This window comes from Dermacentor albipictus, chromosome 8 (genome assembly GCF_038994185.2).
Source record: "Dermacentor albipictus isolate Rhodes 1998 colony chromosome 8, USDA_Dalb.pri_finalv2, whole genome shotgun sequence".
NCBI classification, from domain to species: domain Eukaryota; kingdom Metazoa; phylum Arthropoda; class Arachnida; order Ixodida; family Ixodidae; genus Dermacentor; species Dermacentor albipictus.
The window spans coordinates 93,069,914-93,086,446 of NC_091828.1; the positions used below are offsets into that span (position 1 = coordinate 93,069,914).

The 16,533-nt window shown below is 44.5% G+C and overlaps 1 protein-coding gene across 1 annotated transcript in view; it reads left to right on the top strand.

The window, feature by feature from the left end:
* LOC139049284 (fatty acid synthase-like) overlaps positions 1–16,533 on the top strand; it is a 62,209-nt gene that overhangs the window by 37,671 nt on the left and 8,005 nt on the right. Inside the window, exons 7-13 of the mRNA XM_070524662.1 lie at positions 1,369–1,670; positions 2,128–2,520; positions 6,970–7,159; positions 8,417–8,646; positions 11,434–11,637; positions 13,508–13,765; positions 14,338–14,554. Coding sequence (XP_070380763.1) covers positions 1,369–1,670; positions 2,128–2,520; positions 6,970–7,159; positions 8,417–8,646; positions 11,434–11,637; positions 13,508–13,765; positions 14,338–14,554 — 1,794 coding nt within the window. The remainder of the gene's footprint in view (positions 1–1,368; positions 1,671–2,127; positions 2,521–6,969; positions 7,160–8,416; positions 8,647–11,433; positions 11,638–13,507; positions 13,766–14,337; positions 14,555–16,533) is intronic.

Here is a 16,533-nt window from a genome sequence, read left to right on the forward strand (position 1 = left end):
GCCTTCTCTGATTTCCCGTTGTTTCTTGCCCACTTGCATTGTTGTAATACTTCATGTTAGGTAAAGTGGTCGCTTGCATTTCTTTTTGTTAATTTAGAGATTGATATCGTTCCTGTTCCGTCTTGATCTACGTATGCTCCCAGATTTCCCCATGGAGGGGCGCCGCGCAGTTGTCGCGTTTCCTTGTTGCAGGACGAAGCTTCCCACGATATTCCTGTGAGAAGCCCTCCGTGCGCTGTATTAGTGTTGCGAGCGGAAGTAACATATAAGCAAAAAAATGCGACAGTCAACTGCAAAGAACATCCTTCCGAGAAAACACATGCTAGCCTCTTTTATCTTCTGTGAGAATTTGTCATTTCACATTTTTCATTTGCACGCTCACGTGGTAGGGGCGCCTAAGATGAAATTTCAAGAGTGTTTCCTTGCTTGTGGTGAAAAGCGGCAGATCCTAAAATTGCCACCAGCGATAGATGACCAAACCTATGCTGCTTAAACTTTGCAGAAGCAGTGTAAATGCTTGTGAGAGATCTACATAATGGGTACAAAGTTAGCAGAGGTGCTAAATATTTGCTGAATTGCGAAGTGCCGTTGGTATAGTGGACACGGACAATAGCTGTCGCTGTAGGGCCTCGTCAAATATCCCCGCGGCCTTTACGAAAACGTTTTCCGACATCAAGAATATTTTTGAATAGCACCGCGTGAGCTAAATATTTCATTTGGGAGTTCTGGGCTGCTTTGACCTTCTAGGGCTTTCCGTTCAGCCCACGCTATTCTTCAAACGTTTGCTGTTACGTCCTATTCAACCGCGACGATGAGAACTGTGGCCAATTTGTACTTTGGCATTCATCTTTTAACATCTGAACCGTTGACCTGCTTCTATTTCGCAATTCAATTACAACTTCTTGCTGAAGCTAATAGTATTTTTATCATCAGCAACATTAACCAGTATGTTCTATCATACAAGTAATGATAATCCAATCAAGTAACCCGAGTAAAATGTCACAATTACGTTATCTGCCAAATGGTATTTCTCAGAAATTCGCGCAGCCTTACAGAACACTTGTTATGTACGAGCTTCAGTCCCAACCCGACCACCACCACTCAGCCCCTCGAAGGAACGAAAAAGAATCATTTTATACGAATGCAAACTGCACCTCGGTGCGTCATTCATAAGTTGGTTTTGTCAGTTATTCATGGTGGAATTTCTGTTTTTTTCTTGCTGTCTGATGTCAAGCGTCACATTAGCGTACCATAAATATTTCATCTCGTAACTCTCTCTACTCTATTCTAACTCTTTTCACCTCCTTTATCCGAAAAAACGGTACATGGCCGGTTCATGCTGTTTTTTTCTTTATTTTTTGTTCACAGCAATCTCCACCATTTCCAAGGTGATCATCCTCATGGAAGCAGGCATGATCCCGCCAAACTTACACTTCAAGGATCCTAACCCGAGCATTTCGTGTCTTCACGACGGAAGCATTGAGGTGATCTCCAAAGTTACGCCCTTCGAAGGAGGCCTGGTTGGAATCAACGCGTTCGGATTTGGTGGAACCAGCGTTCACGCTATTCTGGAATCCAACCCGGGACCGCACGTGGACACCATGACCCGGGAAAAGCCCGAGCTTCCCAGGCTCGTTCTCATGGCTGGAAGGAGCGAAGACTCGCTGAGAGTGGGTTTTACTCGTACTCAGGTTTTGTGGTATGCTCGAAAAACTTTTTTTTGTCCTGAACATTTGAAGCTAACGTCTACTCACCGCGCCACCAGCATTATGAAAATCTAGCCGACTGCTGAAAATCGGGATGTTTCTTCCATATATCACGTCGTTCCACTGTTCCTTGTTAGCCATTCTGAGAACGTTGAAAAGGGGAAATTCCGAGGGTGAAGTGATGGCTCACGGCAGTTTTATTAAATTTTATTGTAACTTACGAATCATTGCAATGCCTTGTTGATCACAGTTTTACTGTAACGTTACATCCACAGGTGGATGTGGCGCAGACCGCAATGCATATGTGACTACAATGTATAAGCATGAGAACACCGCCATAGCTTACCCTCCATTCATTTTACATAAGTCTTGTGTAGAGGCCTCAAGCCTAACATTTTTAAAAACTCTATTTGCATGACAGAAAACTCTGGACAGGCTGGAAGCCGACGGACCCTACCCCGATTCCGCGTACGCCATCTTGAACCGAGTAGGGCAGCCCAGCGTAAAGCAGTTCCCGTTCCGTGGCTACGCCTTGATTCCCGTGGACGGCTCACAGAAGGCCGTCACCAAGGTCGTCGAGGAGGTCCTCCCAGCAAAGAGGCCACTGTGGTTTGTATTCACCGGCATGGGCTGCCAGTGGAATGGCATGGCAAGACAGATGATGCAGTTCGACGTGTTCGCCCGCTCCATTCACGCATCGCACGACCTGCTGGCGAGGAACTTCGGCCTCGACCTCATCGACCTGGTGACTAGCGTGGAACCGCGAGGCCCGGAGAGCGTCGCGAACGTCCTTGTGTCCATCGTAGCCATTCAGGTGGGTTTGCGCGCTTTCGACGTATTGTGTGCATTTCGACGTAATTAATATGCGACGCATCAAGAACACCTATAAATTGGCGGTCAAAGCGTCATAGCGAGTGATAAGTAAGGCGGAAAGCAACATCCTTCTACGTGAAGGAATTTTCAGCGGAAAAGCGCACCCTGGTACCGTGGGTAGGTGTATCGTCATCGTCGCAGTTCCATACTGACCAGCGTTAAATAATATCAGTGGTATTATACGTGACAGCGAACATCATAATTATGCTCTAGGGTACACTGTGTACGCAAAAAAACTGAAAGTTAATTGAATGCATTCCCAAGTCCTGGTTTGCATAAAGGATGTCACACTGGCAATTCTTATCTAAAATTCGTGTTGACGCGATACTGCCTGCGGATCTTCTGTGTCACACTTAGTCGTCGCCACAGAAATCACGCTCAATGTACGTTCACTCAAACACAGTACTCATGCGAACTTGGAAGTTGAAAAAAACTAAAAAATCGCAGGTTTGTTTTAATTCTTGTAAAACTGCGTTAAAAGTGTTTCCTTTTTTTTGCTTTCAGGGTTTAGCATGCTTTTTTATACCTCTATAACTGAATATGTTTAGCACCTTTTATTGCACTGCCCATGAAGACAAAGTTTTAATGGTCCGTTCCCTAGTTCTTTTTTTTCCCTGGTGATATTTGATGTTCTAATGCGAAGCATTCTTTGCCTCGTTTGTTGCACTTTGCACTAAGTATTTAGGGTCCTTTTCTGGCCTAGCTCTGAAAAAAATAAGCTCCTTGTGATGCGGGAGTCAAACCTCTGCCGTCATCACAGGATCCGGGTGTTCTAGCATTTAGGCCACGATCGCACGCATGCGTTAGAAGAATCGACATTTGGCCAAGTTGATACTGGTTGAGCGTGTTGAAGGCGCAGGGCAAGAAAGACAAAGACAGAAAGCACTGTCTCAGCGCTGTCCTCTGTGTTTCGAGCTTTCTGTCTTTGTCATCTTGCGCTGAGCCTTCAGGACGCGCGTCCATCTCTCATGCGAAAGCCGTCAGCTCTTTGATGACGATTAATACGAACCACTGTCATGGCTCGCACCAAATAATTACTCTGCGCGTGCTCCCCGTGCAACTTTGTCTTCTTTCTTTGTGACAGCTCGCGCTTTGAGCCGACGTGTTAGGCGACGCTGTCTCAGGGACCGGTCAACCTTGTCCGGTACTTTTCTCGTAGCAGCTTACATTGCGTAGAAACTGTGACGTTGTAGAAACATCATGATTGCCCGTGTTATTCGAGTTTAATTATTTCTTCACTTAGCACGAATACCTCCCTAGTTTGAACCCACATAACATGAAAAGGTTATATGTACGTTCGAGTGTACAACACGTATTCGCTGATGACATCACAATCAGTGTTTCTCTCGCTTACGCACGCCTGAGGATGGTAATGATGGTGACCATTTTGATCACATTGAGCCATATTGCACAAGAACTCCTTACCGCGACCTTGCATAATGCTCCGTCGCGGCCACTTCGCTGTAATCTTGAGATATAGTTGCAAAAATCTGGATGAAAACTCCTTTAAGAAAATTTGTGAATGCTTCCTGTGATCTCCTTGAAAACTCCCAGTGATTGCGCAAGCAGGCAGTAGTTGCCGAGCTATTGCAACTTTATTTGAAGCAAACAAAACAACTAATTCTGCAGAACCTCCATGAGGTTTCATTTATAAAGGGCAAGGTTTTAGCAAACGCGGACCGGAAGTTCTGCTGAAATGTTTCCATGTTTCAGCACTAGTGCTATGATGAAGCTGCTAGAGAACTCGCGGAAAAGCATCCTCGCTGAAAGTTGCTGACAATGGAGTTGTTCCCACCAGACAGTAGATGCGATCTCGCTTAGACGAGGAAAAATTTCGCGCTGATTTCACACAGTGGAAACCGTGTTCAGCAGAGTATGGCATCTGAAAGAAAGGAAATGGGCATCGTCCATGCTGACTACTTAAAATGCATTAAAAACGGAAATAAAATGTGCATTCCGCGCCAATCGTACACGGACTTTTCCACACGTGAGAAGATCAACTTCAAAAGTTTTTAGCTAGAGGACTACGCATATGTCAAGGAGTTTCAAGACCGACTTATAACTATCTTGTAATAGCTTTGGCTTGCCAATCCCCGTTTCTAGTAAGGGAACTACAGAAACATGCCGACATTCTTTCCGCCTTCAAACACAGCGTAAAAGCCACCGACTTACTCTAGACATAATGAAACGAGATAGTAGTTTTGTTCTCAAAGAAATTCCAGAAGATCTTTATATATTGCCAAGGCACGAACTATGGAATTAAGACGTCTAATATCCTCTATGGCTGCTTACACTTCCAACAATGTAATTGTGAGTGGACATGTTCATAGACATGTTCAAAAGAGACATGTTCATTCAAGCTGCTCAACAATTAGCCCTTTACCAGATATATATGCCGTATGCAGGATACGGGAGCGGTCTATACAGATGGTTTCAGTGCAGCAACCTTTTCAACTTCAGCATTCATTATACCGCACCTCAATACACAAGAATCGTTTAAGTTATCTCGTGCCGCTTAGTCTAGAATGGCTGAACAATTCGCAATCCTACGTGCGATAAAATTCATAACGGCTGTAAGTGGTGCGCGAAAATAGGTAATTTTCAGCAATTAACCGCCGGCTCCAACATCACTGTGCGGGACAAAAGTAAAAACAACCAGTGATTGAATTATATACGAAACACTTAAAGACTTCCCAAAGGCAAACCAAGCGAAGCATGAAATAACATTCCAGTGGATACCAGGGCACTGTTACATACCTGGCAACACAGCAGCCGATGAAGCAGCGCGACAAGCACACCTCAAAGGTGAAGTGGTCTCGCTTCCAATATCCAAAAATATTGATTACGCTGCATTATAAGTATAACGTCTTTCAAAATTTGTAGAAATACATTGCTTGACCAGAATTCTAAGAGCTCGGATTTGTATCACATTGAACCATTTATTGAATTCAAATGTTTGTTGTCAATAGATGGGCGCATAGAAACTTTTATGCATCGATTAAGGTTAGGCACTGCCTACATAAAACAGTTCTTACATAGAATCGGCCGTGCAGAAACCCCCGAATGTAATTGTAGATTTGTAGATGAAGATGTACATCGCCTCCTTTTATATTGCTCACATCACGAGACACCGATACGTCGACTTAAACTAACCGTAATTTCTTTAGTCCGGAAACTTTTCAGCTTAAAGAAACTTTTGGGTCCTTGCCCAAGAACGATCTTGTGGAAGAGCAGTTTAGAAGAATCAAAATTTTATCGAAGACCGCAGCATGGTTGCCGGTATTAATGCTTTTACTGCTCCTTTCATTTCAATGTCGCTGTATATATGTATATACAGGACTATGTTATGTTGACTGTTCTTTTGTGACTAAATGTAATAATGCACTTACACGATATACAGGGTGTTTCAGCGAACACTCAACATTTTTCAAAGGTTGCCTGTGTCAGACAGCTAATTCCAGTTGACGAGCTGGTATGCTCGAAGCGGCGGACACTACTTGCACAAAAATTGAAACGTAAAATTGTCTAATTACTAAATATTTAACTTATTAACTTTTAGCTCATTATCTGATGAACCATATTGCAATTTACAAATTCTAGCAGTGGACTTCGAAAGGCGGATCCATTTCGAACGAATACTCAGGACGACACCAGTTTCGAGATATAAATTCCCCAACTTTGCGGACAAATGCACTGGCATTACAGTTACTTGTCAGCTTCAGTGAATGAAACAACGTTTTGTTAACAAATTGACTGGAACGTCAATGAACTTCTCCACAAAGTTCAGGAATCTATCACTCCGAATCGGTATCATCTTGAAAATTCGTTCCAAGTGGATCCGCCTTGCGAACTTCGCTGCTAGAATTACGAAATTTAAACATGGGCCATAACATAATTAGTTAAAATTTAATTATTACTTTTCATTAAGTAGTCGATTTTGCACCTCAATTTTTTGTGCAAGTGCAGTCCGCCGCTTCGAGTAGACCAGCTCGTGAACTAGCCTTGTGATATCTGCCACAACAAGTTCTAAATATATTTTTGAAAAAGTGCGCTGAAACAGCCTGTATATACCAGCCGCTTACTTGAGACTATTATTAGGCGGCATAATCATATGTATTTTTGAGACATTCTGCTACAGTACTTTGGAGTCATTTAGGTTGCATATTCTATGTACCAGGTATTTCTTTCGTAATAGTGTTACTGTGAAAACATTCGTTGACAATTTCTGGTGCTTGTGTGAATATTGTTATTCGATATGTAATCTGGAACCCTGTATGTTGTAGGCTGGACCCGTTCGAGAGATAAGGAGTAGCCGGCGCTTTAAATTGTGCGTCAACACCTGCGAATATAGTATGAATAAAGAAAAGGGGGGTTCACGATGTGTCCGCAGGTGGCGCTCGTGGACGTCATTTACGCTCTCGGTCTTCGACCCGACGGAATCGTGGGTCACTCGCTGGGAGAGATCGCCAGTGCGTACGCCGATGGGGGCCTCACCGCTGAGCAGGCCATGCTGTGCGCCTACTGGCGTGGCCGCTGCACCGACGTAGGGAATCTCCCCAGAGGAGCCATGGCCGCTGTCGGTAAGCATCGGGGTCCGTGTTCGCAAAGTTGCCTGCAGCCTAGGGAAACTTGTACAAACCAGTGATGTGTAGTGTCAACTCCAAAATGCTGATCGTGCTCATGGTGTTGATACAAGCGGAGTGAGCTTGGCGCTTGCTTGCTCGGCAACGTATGCATCACCCCAGTTTGATCGTGTGTTTCAGACGAAGGCGATCAGCACCCGTACGTTGCCTTTTGAAGGAGTGAAAGCAAAACACAAAAGAAAAAGAACTAGAAAATGTGACAAATCAATGTCAAAAAGCCAAAATAATATTTCTCCGGAAAACAGCGTGGCATGTATCCTCGCTTCCGGATACTGCACTGGATGAACACTATAAATATCCTATATTGCGCTAGCTTTTCTTGTATGTAAATTCAATAAGAAGCAAAATGGAAATGGTCACCGAATTGTTGCAAGTCTGAGTCATTCCAATAGCGTCGCCGCGAATCCTCCATGGTTTACTAGTGCAGGCCACTTAACAAGCAGATCAAAATCATGAGCACGCCTTACATTATTCATAAATACGAACGAGAACACGAAGGTTCATTTAGAAGTCGTCAATGCAAGGTATCGTTATTAGGTTTGTTCCACTGAAGGCAAAAACTCGAGCTTGCCGATTTGTGCGAGCCATTACACATCCACGCATTCGTATTTTTAACCAGAGGCATTGATAACTGGAAAATTCGAAATGTGCGAGGAATCAAAATTGACCGTAGGCAATAAAACCAGATATATTCTAATACTCTTGACAGCCTTATTTACGATATCCAGAGCGCTCAAAATTTATCATACATCGCTCTTGAATACCCCACTCATTTGGAAATAAGGCTTCTTCAAAAACTCGGTTAAGCAACTGAGCGATTTCGCATAAGCCTTTTGCTAATTCGTGACACTTGGCTCTTCAGGCATATTAAGAGACGCAGTTTACAGAGCTTAGATGCATGGTCATGATGTACAGTTACAGATGGTATTTTGTTACTTCAATTTTCTCTAAAATTTCCCACTGTCATTACACTTCACGCTCTTCATCTGATATGTTTTGTCGTACCGCCCTACAATTCTTAGGTTGAAAAAAACTTCATTCAGCCCGGTTCAACCATTGCCTAAACAAAAAATTCTGCATTTTGCGTTCATTCTGAGCGGCAAATTAGTGTTAGCCTCGCCATCTAAGGCACCTTATCGGTAGTCGTCACCTATAGCCGATGACGGTGCATTTAACGTGGGTCTCTCTACGCAGGGTTGACATGGGAAGAAGCTAAAAGGCGTGGCCGCAACGGTGTGGAAGCCGCATGCCACAACGCCGAGGATTCCGTGACCGTGTCCGGACCGGAGGACGCGATTTTCGACCTGGTGAAGGAGCTGCAAGAGGAGAAATTGTTCGCTCGCGTTGTGAACACCATGAATGTGGCCTTCCACAGCACTCACATGCGTCGCGTAGGACCAGCGCTGCTCAAAGAATACAAACAGGTGAGTGATGAACGAGCAGTGCGCAAAGGTAGCTGCCGTTTGGGTCCACAATAAACGAAGTTGTGATACGGACAAAGCATGTGTAGCAATCTTGACCAACGGCCTCTGCCGGGGAGTTTCCTGCAAAAAAAGACAAACTACAACAGAGAACTTTGGTGCAAGTGTGTAAGCGTGCTGCGAACGCTACGTTCACACAAGCAAGGAAATGGTGAATAATAAACAAATTTGCTTATACTTGGTTATTCTCGCTTCAAGCGGATTTAAGATTTCACAATTTGAGGGTTACCAACAATACGTAGCGTTATATAATGAACAATTCGCAATACCGTTTAATGTGCGTATGAAATAATTAATGCCTCATACTTGGTACCCGAATTTCGTACAATATATTTATCATATTCTACGCCTCCTTGGGGCAGTATGTCCAGCGTATTCTGAAATACATAAAGAAAATTAATAAATAAATTCATATTGCTTTTCCTTTCTAAAATGTCATGAAGTCATGCATTTCTACATAGTATAATTTCTAGTTTCTAAAAACAAATCTGACAACTTTATTTTGTAACATCTCCATCTGTTGTACATCCAGTTTACTTTCGGCATCCCAAATCACTGAAGCATATTGTGTTTTAGACCTGACATGTGTATTGCATAGCAGTAAACAGCGCTTCGTTGGGGTTTTTCTGAAGATGAAACCATATCAAGCATGAACATTTTGATAAATAACCTTGATATCAAGTGTTTTCTCCAAGTGGTAGATACCTGATATGTCGTCACTATACTCAAAATTCCTAACATTGGTCTCATTACGATCAGTGCACTTCGCACCACGGTTATATGACCAAGAGAAAGATAACAAATGATGATCCGAAATGCCTGCCTCAACAGCAATAACCCCACTGGAAACGGCGTCAATAACAAAAAGAAAGAGTTCGAAAAGTGCACTCTCTCGTGTATTCCAATTCAATTTGTCCAACGTTCAAACCTAGCCTAATGTTAAGTTAGAATTGCATTTGTATTTGTCCGATTCATCATACACCAAATGTGTTCAGTCAATCGAGGGCAAACTTAAATTTTTTCTTATTATAATATTTCATTTGTAATGCTCAACTTAATGATCACGCTGTGTAGGAAGAAATGACCTTTCAGTATCTGTTGCACTGTAAGTCGACCTGAGTACATGCGATAAATCGTCCATTGAAGTATTTAGAAACAATCACAATCTTCTACTTGTTGCGCCACATGTCACGTTTGTTCATAACAATCACTGCGACTCCCCCAGCCACGTGAGCCAAGATCGCGCCCATAGATGTAAGCACCAGGCGGAACAATTTAATGATCCCCGGCGTTTCTGTTCAGCCAGGTCTAAGTTCAAGCCACTAAGCGATGATTGCAGCACACAAAAATCATTTCAGGTTCAACTATTTCATTTACAATTCTCCTCGATTTCTGAGAAACGATTCACATTTGACTATCGGATGTTTGTGAACGTAAAATCCACATCACATTTCTGTGATAGCTTCCAATCAACGTGAAATGCACAATTTTGAAGAAATCAATGTTACTCTCGTCATACCCATGTCTGGTAGTTGCAGAATCTCAACCGCAGAGTGGCCTGTGAAACATTTTTCTCCAAACCATATGGTTGCCGCAGTGAACGTACTTTCAATTGTCAAGACGGAGCCAACCATCCTGTCTTCCCGAAGACCTAATGGCGATTTATCGACACATGTTTTATTTGTGACTACCACAAGCTTTTCTTCACGGCAGGATTATAGGTCTAATAACTGACATTTCTGTTAAACTCCCTGTCGCGAAATAAGAACCATTCGACAGATATTTGTCCAGAAATAAAGCAAGAATCCATGTTGTTACCACAGAGATATTTTTGTTGTCGTGTTCGAATAACGGATGTGTTCATGCTTGACAGTGTAGCCTCGGATCGCAAAGAGCTTTATGCCATGTTTAACAGAGCTAACTGCTTGCTCATGTATACGCATCAAAGGGTAGTAACGCTTAATCTTAGATTTCTTAAAGTGCTTTAGTCCTTGTCGCTTCGAAATACCAGTATGCCTTTTGATGTCCAGCGTTGGCGAACGGATTCAGCATTTCAAATTCGTTATATATATATGTGACTGATCTGACCTGCAGCGGGAGGATCGTGCATCCTACCGCTGGGCCCTGTAAAGACTTTGTTCCGACGCCGATTGTCGCGAAAGATGTACGCAAGTTGTAAACGACGCCGTCAAATTAAACTGCTGATCTCGCTAAGCGCCTTTCTAATTCACTGCCAGTTCTCAGGTGATCTGCCATAAACACAGCACTTTCAGCTCGATAATGTTGTTATCGATCTTAAAGCTCGAATGTAAATCAAATTCGAGATCGGGATTTCCGCAGCAATTCCATTCGGATCTTGAATAAAGAAATTAGGCATATGCAAAATATTATATTTAAAAGAGAGATATCGGAAGAAATTTAAGGTTGGGAGGTTAACCGGAATAAGTTAGGTTTTCGCTTTGCCCGCGTGGTACGCACCTCTGGTGGGCGATTTCAGTGCTGTGTCGTGCATTCTCAAATGTCTACACAAATGCGCTTCTCTTAAGCACGTATGATTTTGCCTAGTAAATCCAGTTGATGTGCAGCGTCCACTTGTGCCTTTCGTGTCCCCGTGTGCTTCGTCTGGCGCATGCGCGTTGCAGCAACGTTTCATAGTGTCAGTGTCAACGCCACCAGCTTTCGGCAGTACGACCCAGCAAGCCTTTTCTTTTTCTCGCGGCCTTCGACCAGGTGGTACTGGCACCGAAGCCCCGGGGAAAGAACTGGGTGAGCTCCTCCGTTCCCGAGAGCCGCTGGAAGGAGCCCCTCGCTCAGCACTGCTCGCCCGAGTATTTCGTCAACAACCTCGTCTCACCCGTGCTCTTCTGCGAGGCCCTCCGGCACGTGCCTAGAGACGCCATTGTGGTGGAGATCGCACCTCACTGCCTTCTGCTGGTAAGGACGAGTGTCAGCACATTTTCTTGCATAGAGCTTCATTACATTCACGGTCGCCATGGCCACTTGTGAAAAGTACATGGTGTATAAGGTTTGAGAGAAACGCGGGACGATCCCGCAGCCTTGGCATGCGGGCAGCAGTGCTATTTCATATCTGTACTATGCCAACAGCAAGGTGAAGTATGATCTTTTCGTTTCCTTCCTTCTTCTTTTATTGTTGTGGGAGGGGGGAGGCTGCAAGCAACACATTTTTTGGAAATGCACCATATTCTTGCGCACCTCCACCCCTGAAACTGTTGACGCCGGCTGCAATGCACCTTATGTTTTCCGGTAGACGTTTTTATGGGATTAGCACTGTATACTACAGGTAATCGCACGGCGAAAGAGGCTCTTGCTCCGTAGAATCACGGTCAAAGCTCTTGTCATTCAATACAGAGAGACAATTAATGGTGCACCTGGGACGTCAGTTAGCTCTTACAAGTATCTCGGCCTTCACATATCAAATAACCTTTCTTGGCACTCGCATATTGACTATGTTACTAAAAACGCTAATAGCATGCTTGGTTACTTACGCCGTAATTTTAGCGCTGCCCCTTCTTCCCTGAAGCTAACTCTTTATAAAACTTTAGTTCGCTCCAAATTGGAGTATGCTTCAGCCATTTGGGATCCGACTCAGTCTTCATTAGTTTCTACTCTTGAAAGTATTCAAAACCGCAGTGCACGCTTTATATTATCTAATTATTCTCGCTATGCAAATATTTCTTTAATGAAATGAACTCTTAACTTACCTGATCTTTCGTCACGCCGCAAATCTTCCCGTCTCTCCCTTTTTCACAAAGTTTTTCACTTGAACCCCCTTTTAAAAGAGACCCTTCTTGCCCCTCCGTCTTATATTTCTGCCCGCACTGACCACAGCCTTAAAATCGGGGTGCCATTGTGCCGTACTAACCGGTACAGTGACTCCTTCGTCCCCAGCACAAGCACGGACTGGAATCGCCTTCCCGCCTCAATCGCACTCATCACCGACCCTACTAACTTCGAAACCGCCGTTCAGAATGCCTTTTGTTAATATTTTTTGTTAATTTTTTGTTAATTTTTAGTTAATACTTGTTTGTATGTTTTACTGCATTACTTCTTGTTTTGACTCCACTCCTTTCTGTAACGCCTTCGGGCCTTGAAAGTACGTGAAATAAATAAATAAATTGCGTCGCGTCAGACTAAGGGAACAGTGTTCTGCAACCTAAATACAACACCACTCTGGAACGTCCGTTGCCGCAAGCAATGTAGTTCTAATTCACGACCGGCTAAGAGGCTGTATAGTGAATCTAACACCATTTCAACCATTTTCTCTGTTGCCACGTCACTTTCCCGCTGCATTTCCCCTGGCAATAAAATTACTTTACAACCAGCGTCCACGCTGTCCTCCTGCGATTGCAAAAGTTCTGGATTTCTTTTTCTCATTAACGCCTGACACCACCTGCAATGTCATTAAGATATCCACACATGATGCGTAAGAAGCTGTTCTTGAACTAGAATCCATTGGCTGCAGGCACGCAGAACGACGCAGGCATTTTAAAACATTCTGAAATTCATTGGCAGCAGTAGCCGATGGTATGCACGATAGGTAAACCTATGTGTCGGACCTAACGAAACACTGCTCGCTTCCTTCCTCCTTTCCCCTTTCTTGCTTCCGTTCTTTGCCCACCTTAACTGCGCTCTCAGCAAACCGGATGAGCGTCTGGTTGATCTCTCCACCACCCCTTTCGCAGTTCCCTCCCCACACTTTTCTGCACGAATTTGTAAACAAAACTCAATACCGATGGCCTCCGGGAACTCCGCGAATGCCGTTAAAGCAGCCAACTATCCGCAGTCGATTCTGCGCCGTGCGCTGGGCCCTGGTGCCTCCTGCGTTGGCCTGATGAAGAGAGACACGGACAACCACTCCTTCTTCTTGGGTTCCCTGGGCAAGCTCCACACTCTGGGAGTGCAGCTAGACCCGTCGGCACTCTACCCACCCGTCCCGTGGCCAGTGCCACGCGGAACTCCGAATATTGGCCACCTGGTCAGTTGGGACCACACGCAGCAGTGGGCCGTCGCATCGTGGAAAGACTTTCCTAACCTGGTAGAGGTGAGTCAGCATTTACGCGACAATATTTTCGTCTGCCTACAGCAGCACGAATAATTTATCACTGTTTCAAATGGCAGGATTGAGCAGGACGCTATATTCAATGACTTTCTGTGCTATGAAGACGGCGACGAAATGAATCGATGCGAACAAGCTGGTGTACGTCTAAAAAAAATGAACACAAGTAAGGTATGCGGATTTTGCGCTGGTACCCCAAGTACTTCGTCGAAATATGGTTTTCTAGGTTTGCTGCGTATTATAATTATAAACAGAACTTCCACGTTACCTTTTAGGTTTTAACACTTTGCCCAAGTCTGTGAATGTTCTGGCCATTTGTACTGACTGAAATGTGTCGTTAGCAATAAATTGCACTGAAATCTCCTGTTTGCTGCTGTTGTGCTTATTTTGTGCTTTAGAAGAGGGTTACAAGTCTGAGCAAATGATCCAATACGTCGAGTAACTTGAGCTCGCAGTAAAATACGCTCTGAATTAAACTTCAAACTTCAAGCTCTTCAGACTTTGAGCGTGCAGTACAGCGATTACTACGCGGTAACGAGTCTCTCTGTCATGCGCAGGGAAGGGACGATACTGTGTATATTGACATCAGCGGTAACGAGAACGACGCCTACCTGGCTGGGCATCGGCTCCTTCGCGAGGCGACGTTCCCTGTGGGTGGTCACCTGGTGCTCGCGTGGAAATCTCTGAGTAGACGTCGCGGCAAGGTTATCGAGGAGGTGCCCGTCATCTTCGAGAACGTCAAACTTCACAAGAACGTAGTCCTGCCTGATACGGGTATGTAGCCAGAGAGAGAGAAAGGAAGTTGTGCGTACATGTATGTATGCACTATTAGATACCGCGAACATAGAAATCTTGCGGCCAGCTCTCGCAAAATCGCGTACGTATCCGGCCCGCCTATGCTATCCTCTGGTTGCAGAGAGAAAACGGCAGACGTTGCCCTGCGATAAAACTGAAACCTCTGCCTACTCAATGCGGACTTTACTGTTTCAGCTAAGGCACCACCCCTTTAGTGAACGTGTCACAATGGTCGACGGGCTGCCCGACATGTAGGGTTTACATACTGAAGCAGCACATTTCTTTCCCTGTTCTCAATATGTCGTAATGTGTGTGTTCTGAAGAAGCGGCTACATTTTTTTAGGAAAACAACGCGACATTAAGTAGCTGTAAGTAGTAGCTGGAGTAGCTGTAAACTTATATCAGTGAATGATCCTCTCCAAGCTCTCAGTCTGGTTATGACAGACAATAGTGAATTAATAGCAGAGGAAGGAACGCTAAGGTTTTGCTTCGTTAGGACTTTCTGGCTAAACCTTCGTACCAATGTGTCACCTTGACTAATTTCGAAGCGCTTTCACGGAACTTCCTAGATTGATTGGCTGGCTCCGACCAAACAGAACCTAAGTTTTTATCAGTGAGCTGTTACCAACCAGCGAACAAACTGTGCCATGATCCATGACGTCCCACTGAGCTAGGGCCTGAACTTTCGGGTGGTGTCGCCACCTGTGCTTTGTTCTTGCCTCTTTTCTGCCTTCTGAATAATCTCTCTGTGACACTGACGCTTTTGGTACTGCAAAAAGCGTCCTACCGTGTTCCGACCGAACCTAGCATAGCTACGGATCCATTACTTTACTCATTGAGAGCAGGTCTAACGTGATTGGAAGGACGATGAGGACGATGACTGTACAATCTGGTGGGGGCCCTTCGTTCTGGGCAGTGTTACGTGTATAGACGTTTATGAATATGCCTACATATAATCGTTCTCCTGCCTGTTTGCACGTAGCACCATTACAGTTAAGCGTCCCATTAAGAGGCCTACTGGCGCATATACATTCAAAGTAACAAAAAATTTACCACACGAGCCTAGCACTTAAACAACAACCTCACAAACTGTCAATGTTCGGAAGCACTTTACAAGATGTGTTAATTTCATACTGAAGCCTGTCGCGAATAGGTAGAATAGCGTCACTAATATGGTTGTGATGTCACAATGGGCGGTGTAAAATTTGCTGACCTTGTGTAATAATAACGCTCAGGTATCAGGACGTTGGACACCAAAAAGAATAGATCACCAATAGGGAAGCACGCGCTCCTTCTGACTACATTCGTCTGTGACGCTGAACTTTGTAGTATTCTTTATGCCTTGTGGAAAATCCTCCAGAACAGTAGAGAAAGAAATGAAAAATGAAAGGCTCGATCGATCGCAAGAACGGTACGAGCCAGTGCATCATGTGCTATCCACTGAACTTACGCCCAGACCGTAATTTGGTCGTAAAACAAACAAAAAATGGCTGTGGCTTAGGTAAGGTTAAGCCCAGGATGCGAAGCATACTAGCCTTTATTTTAGTTGTTGAACCACTGTTTAGCCTGGTGAACTGCTGTTGCTTGGCTATATTTGGTTCGGCTAGACGAAGAAACAACTCATGCATTACTGCTTCGCCTTCAAGAGTGGAACGCGACAGCGTTCCCGTCGACCCGCCAAGGAGTGTAAGACAATGGGCTACAGGGCAGCGATTACGCGCCCCGCATTGGACGCGGTGAGCGTCGAGCAAAGCAGCGTTCGGCGCGGCAACGAAATGTGCGCCTGAGCAAGAGACGCACGCGTTAGAAACAGCTCGTTTCTAAGGCAACACCGCATTCACTAGAGGCGCTTTTGTACCGCTTTGAAGCATCGTACTCGTGGCTCAGTTGAAAGTGGAAGACTGGTTTTTGTGGATTTTTCCTTTCTGAATGTAGGTTGGCGCGTGATATGTGTCTAC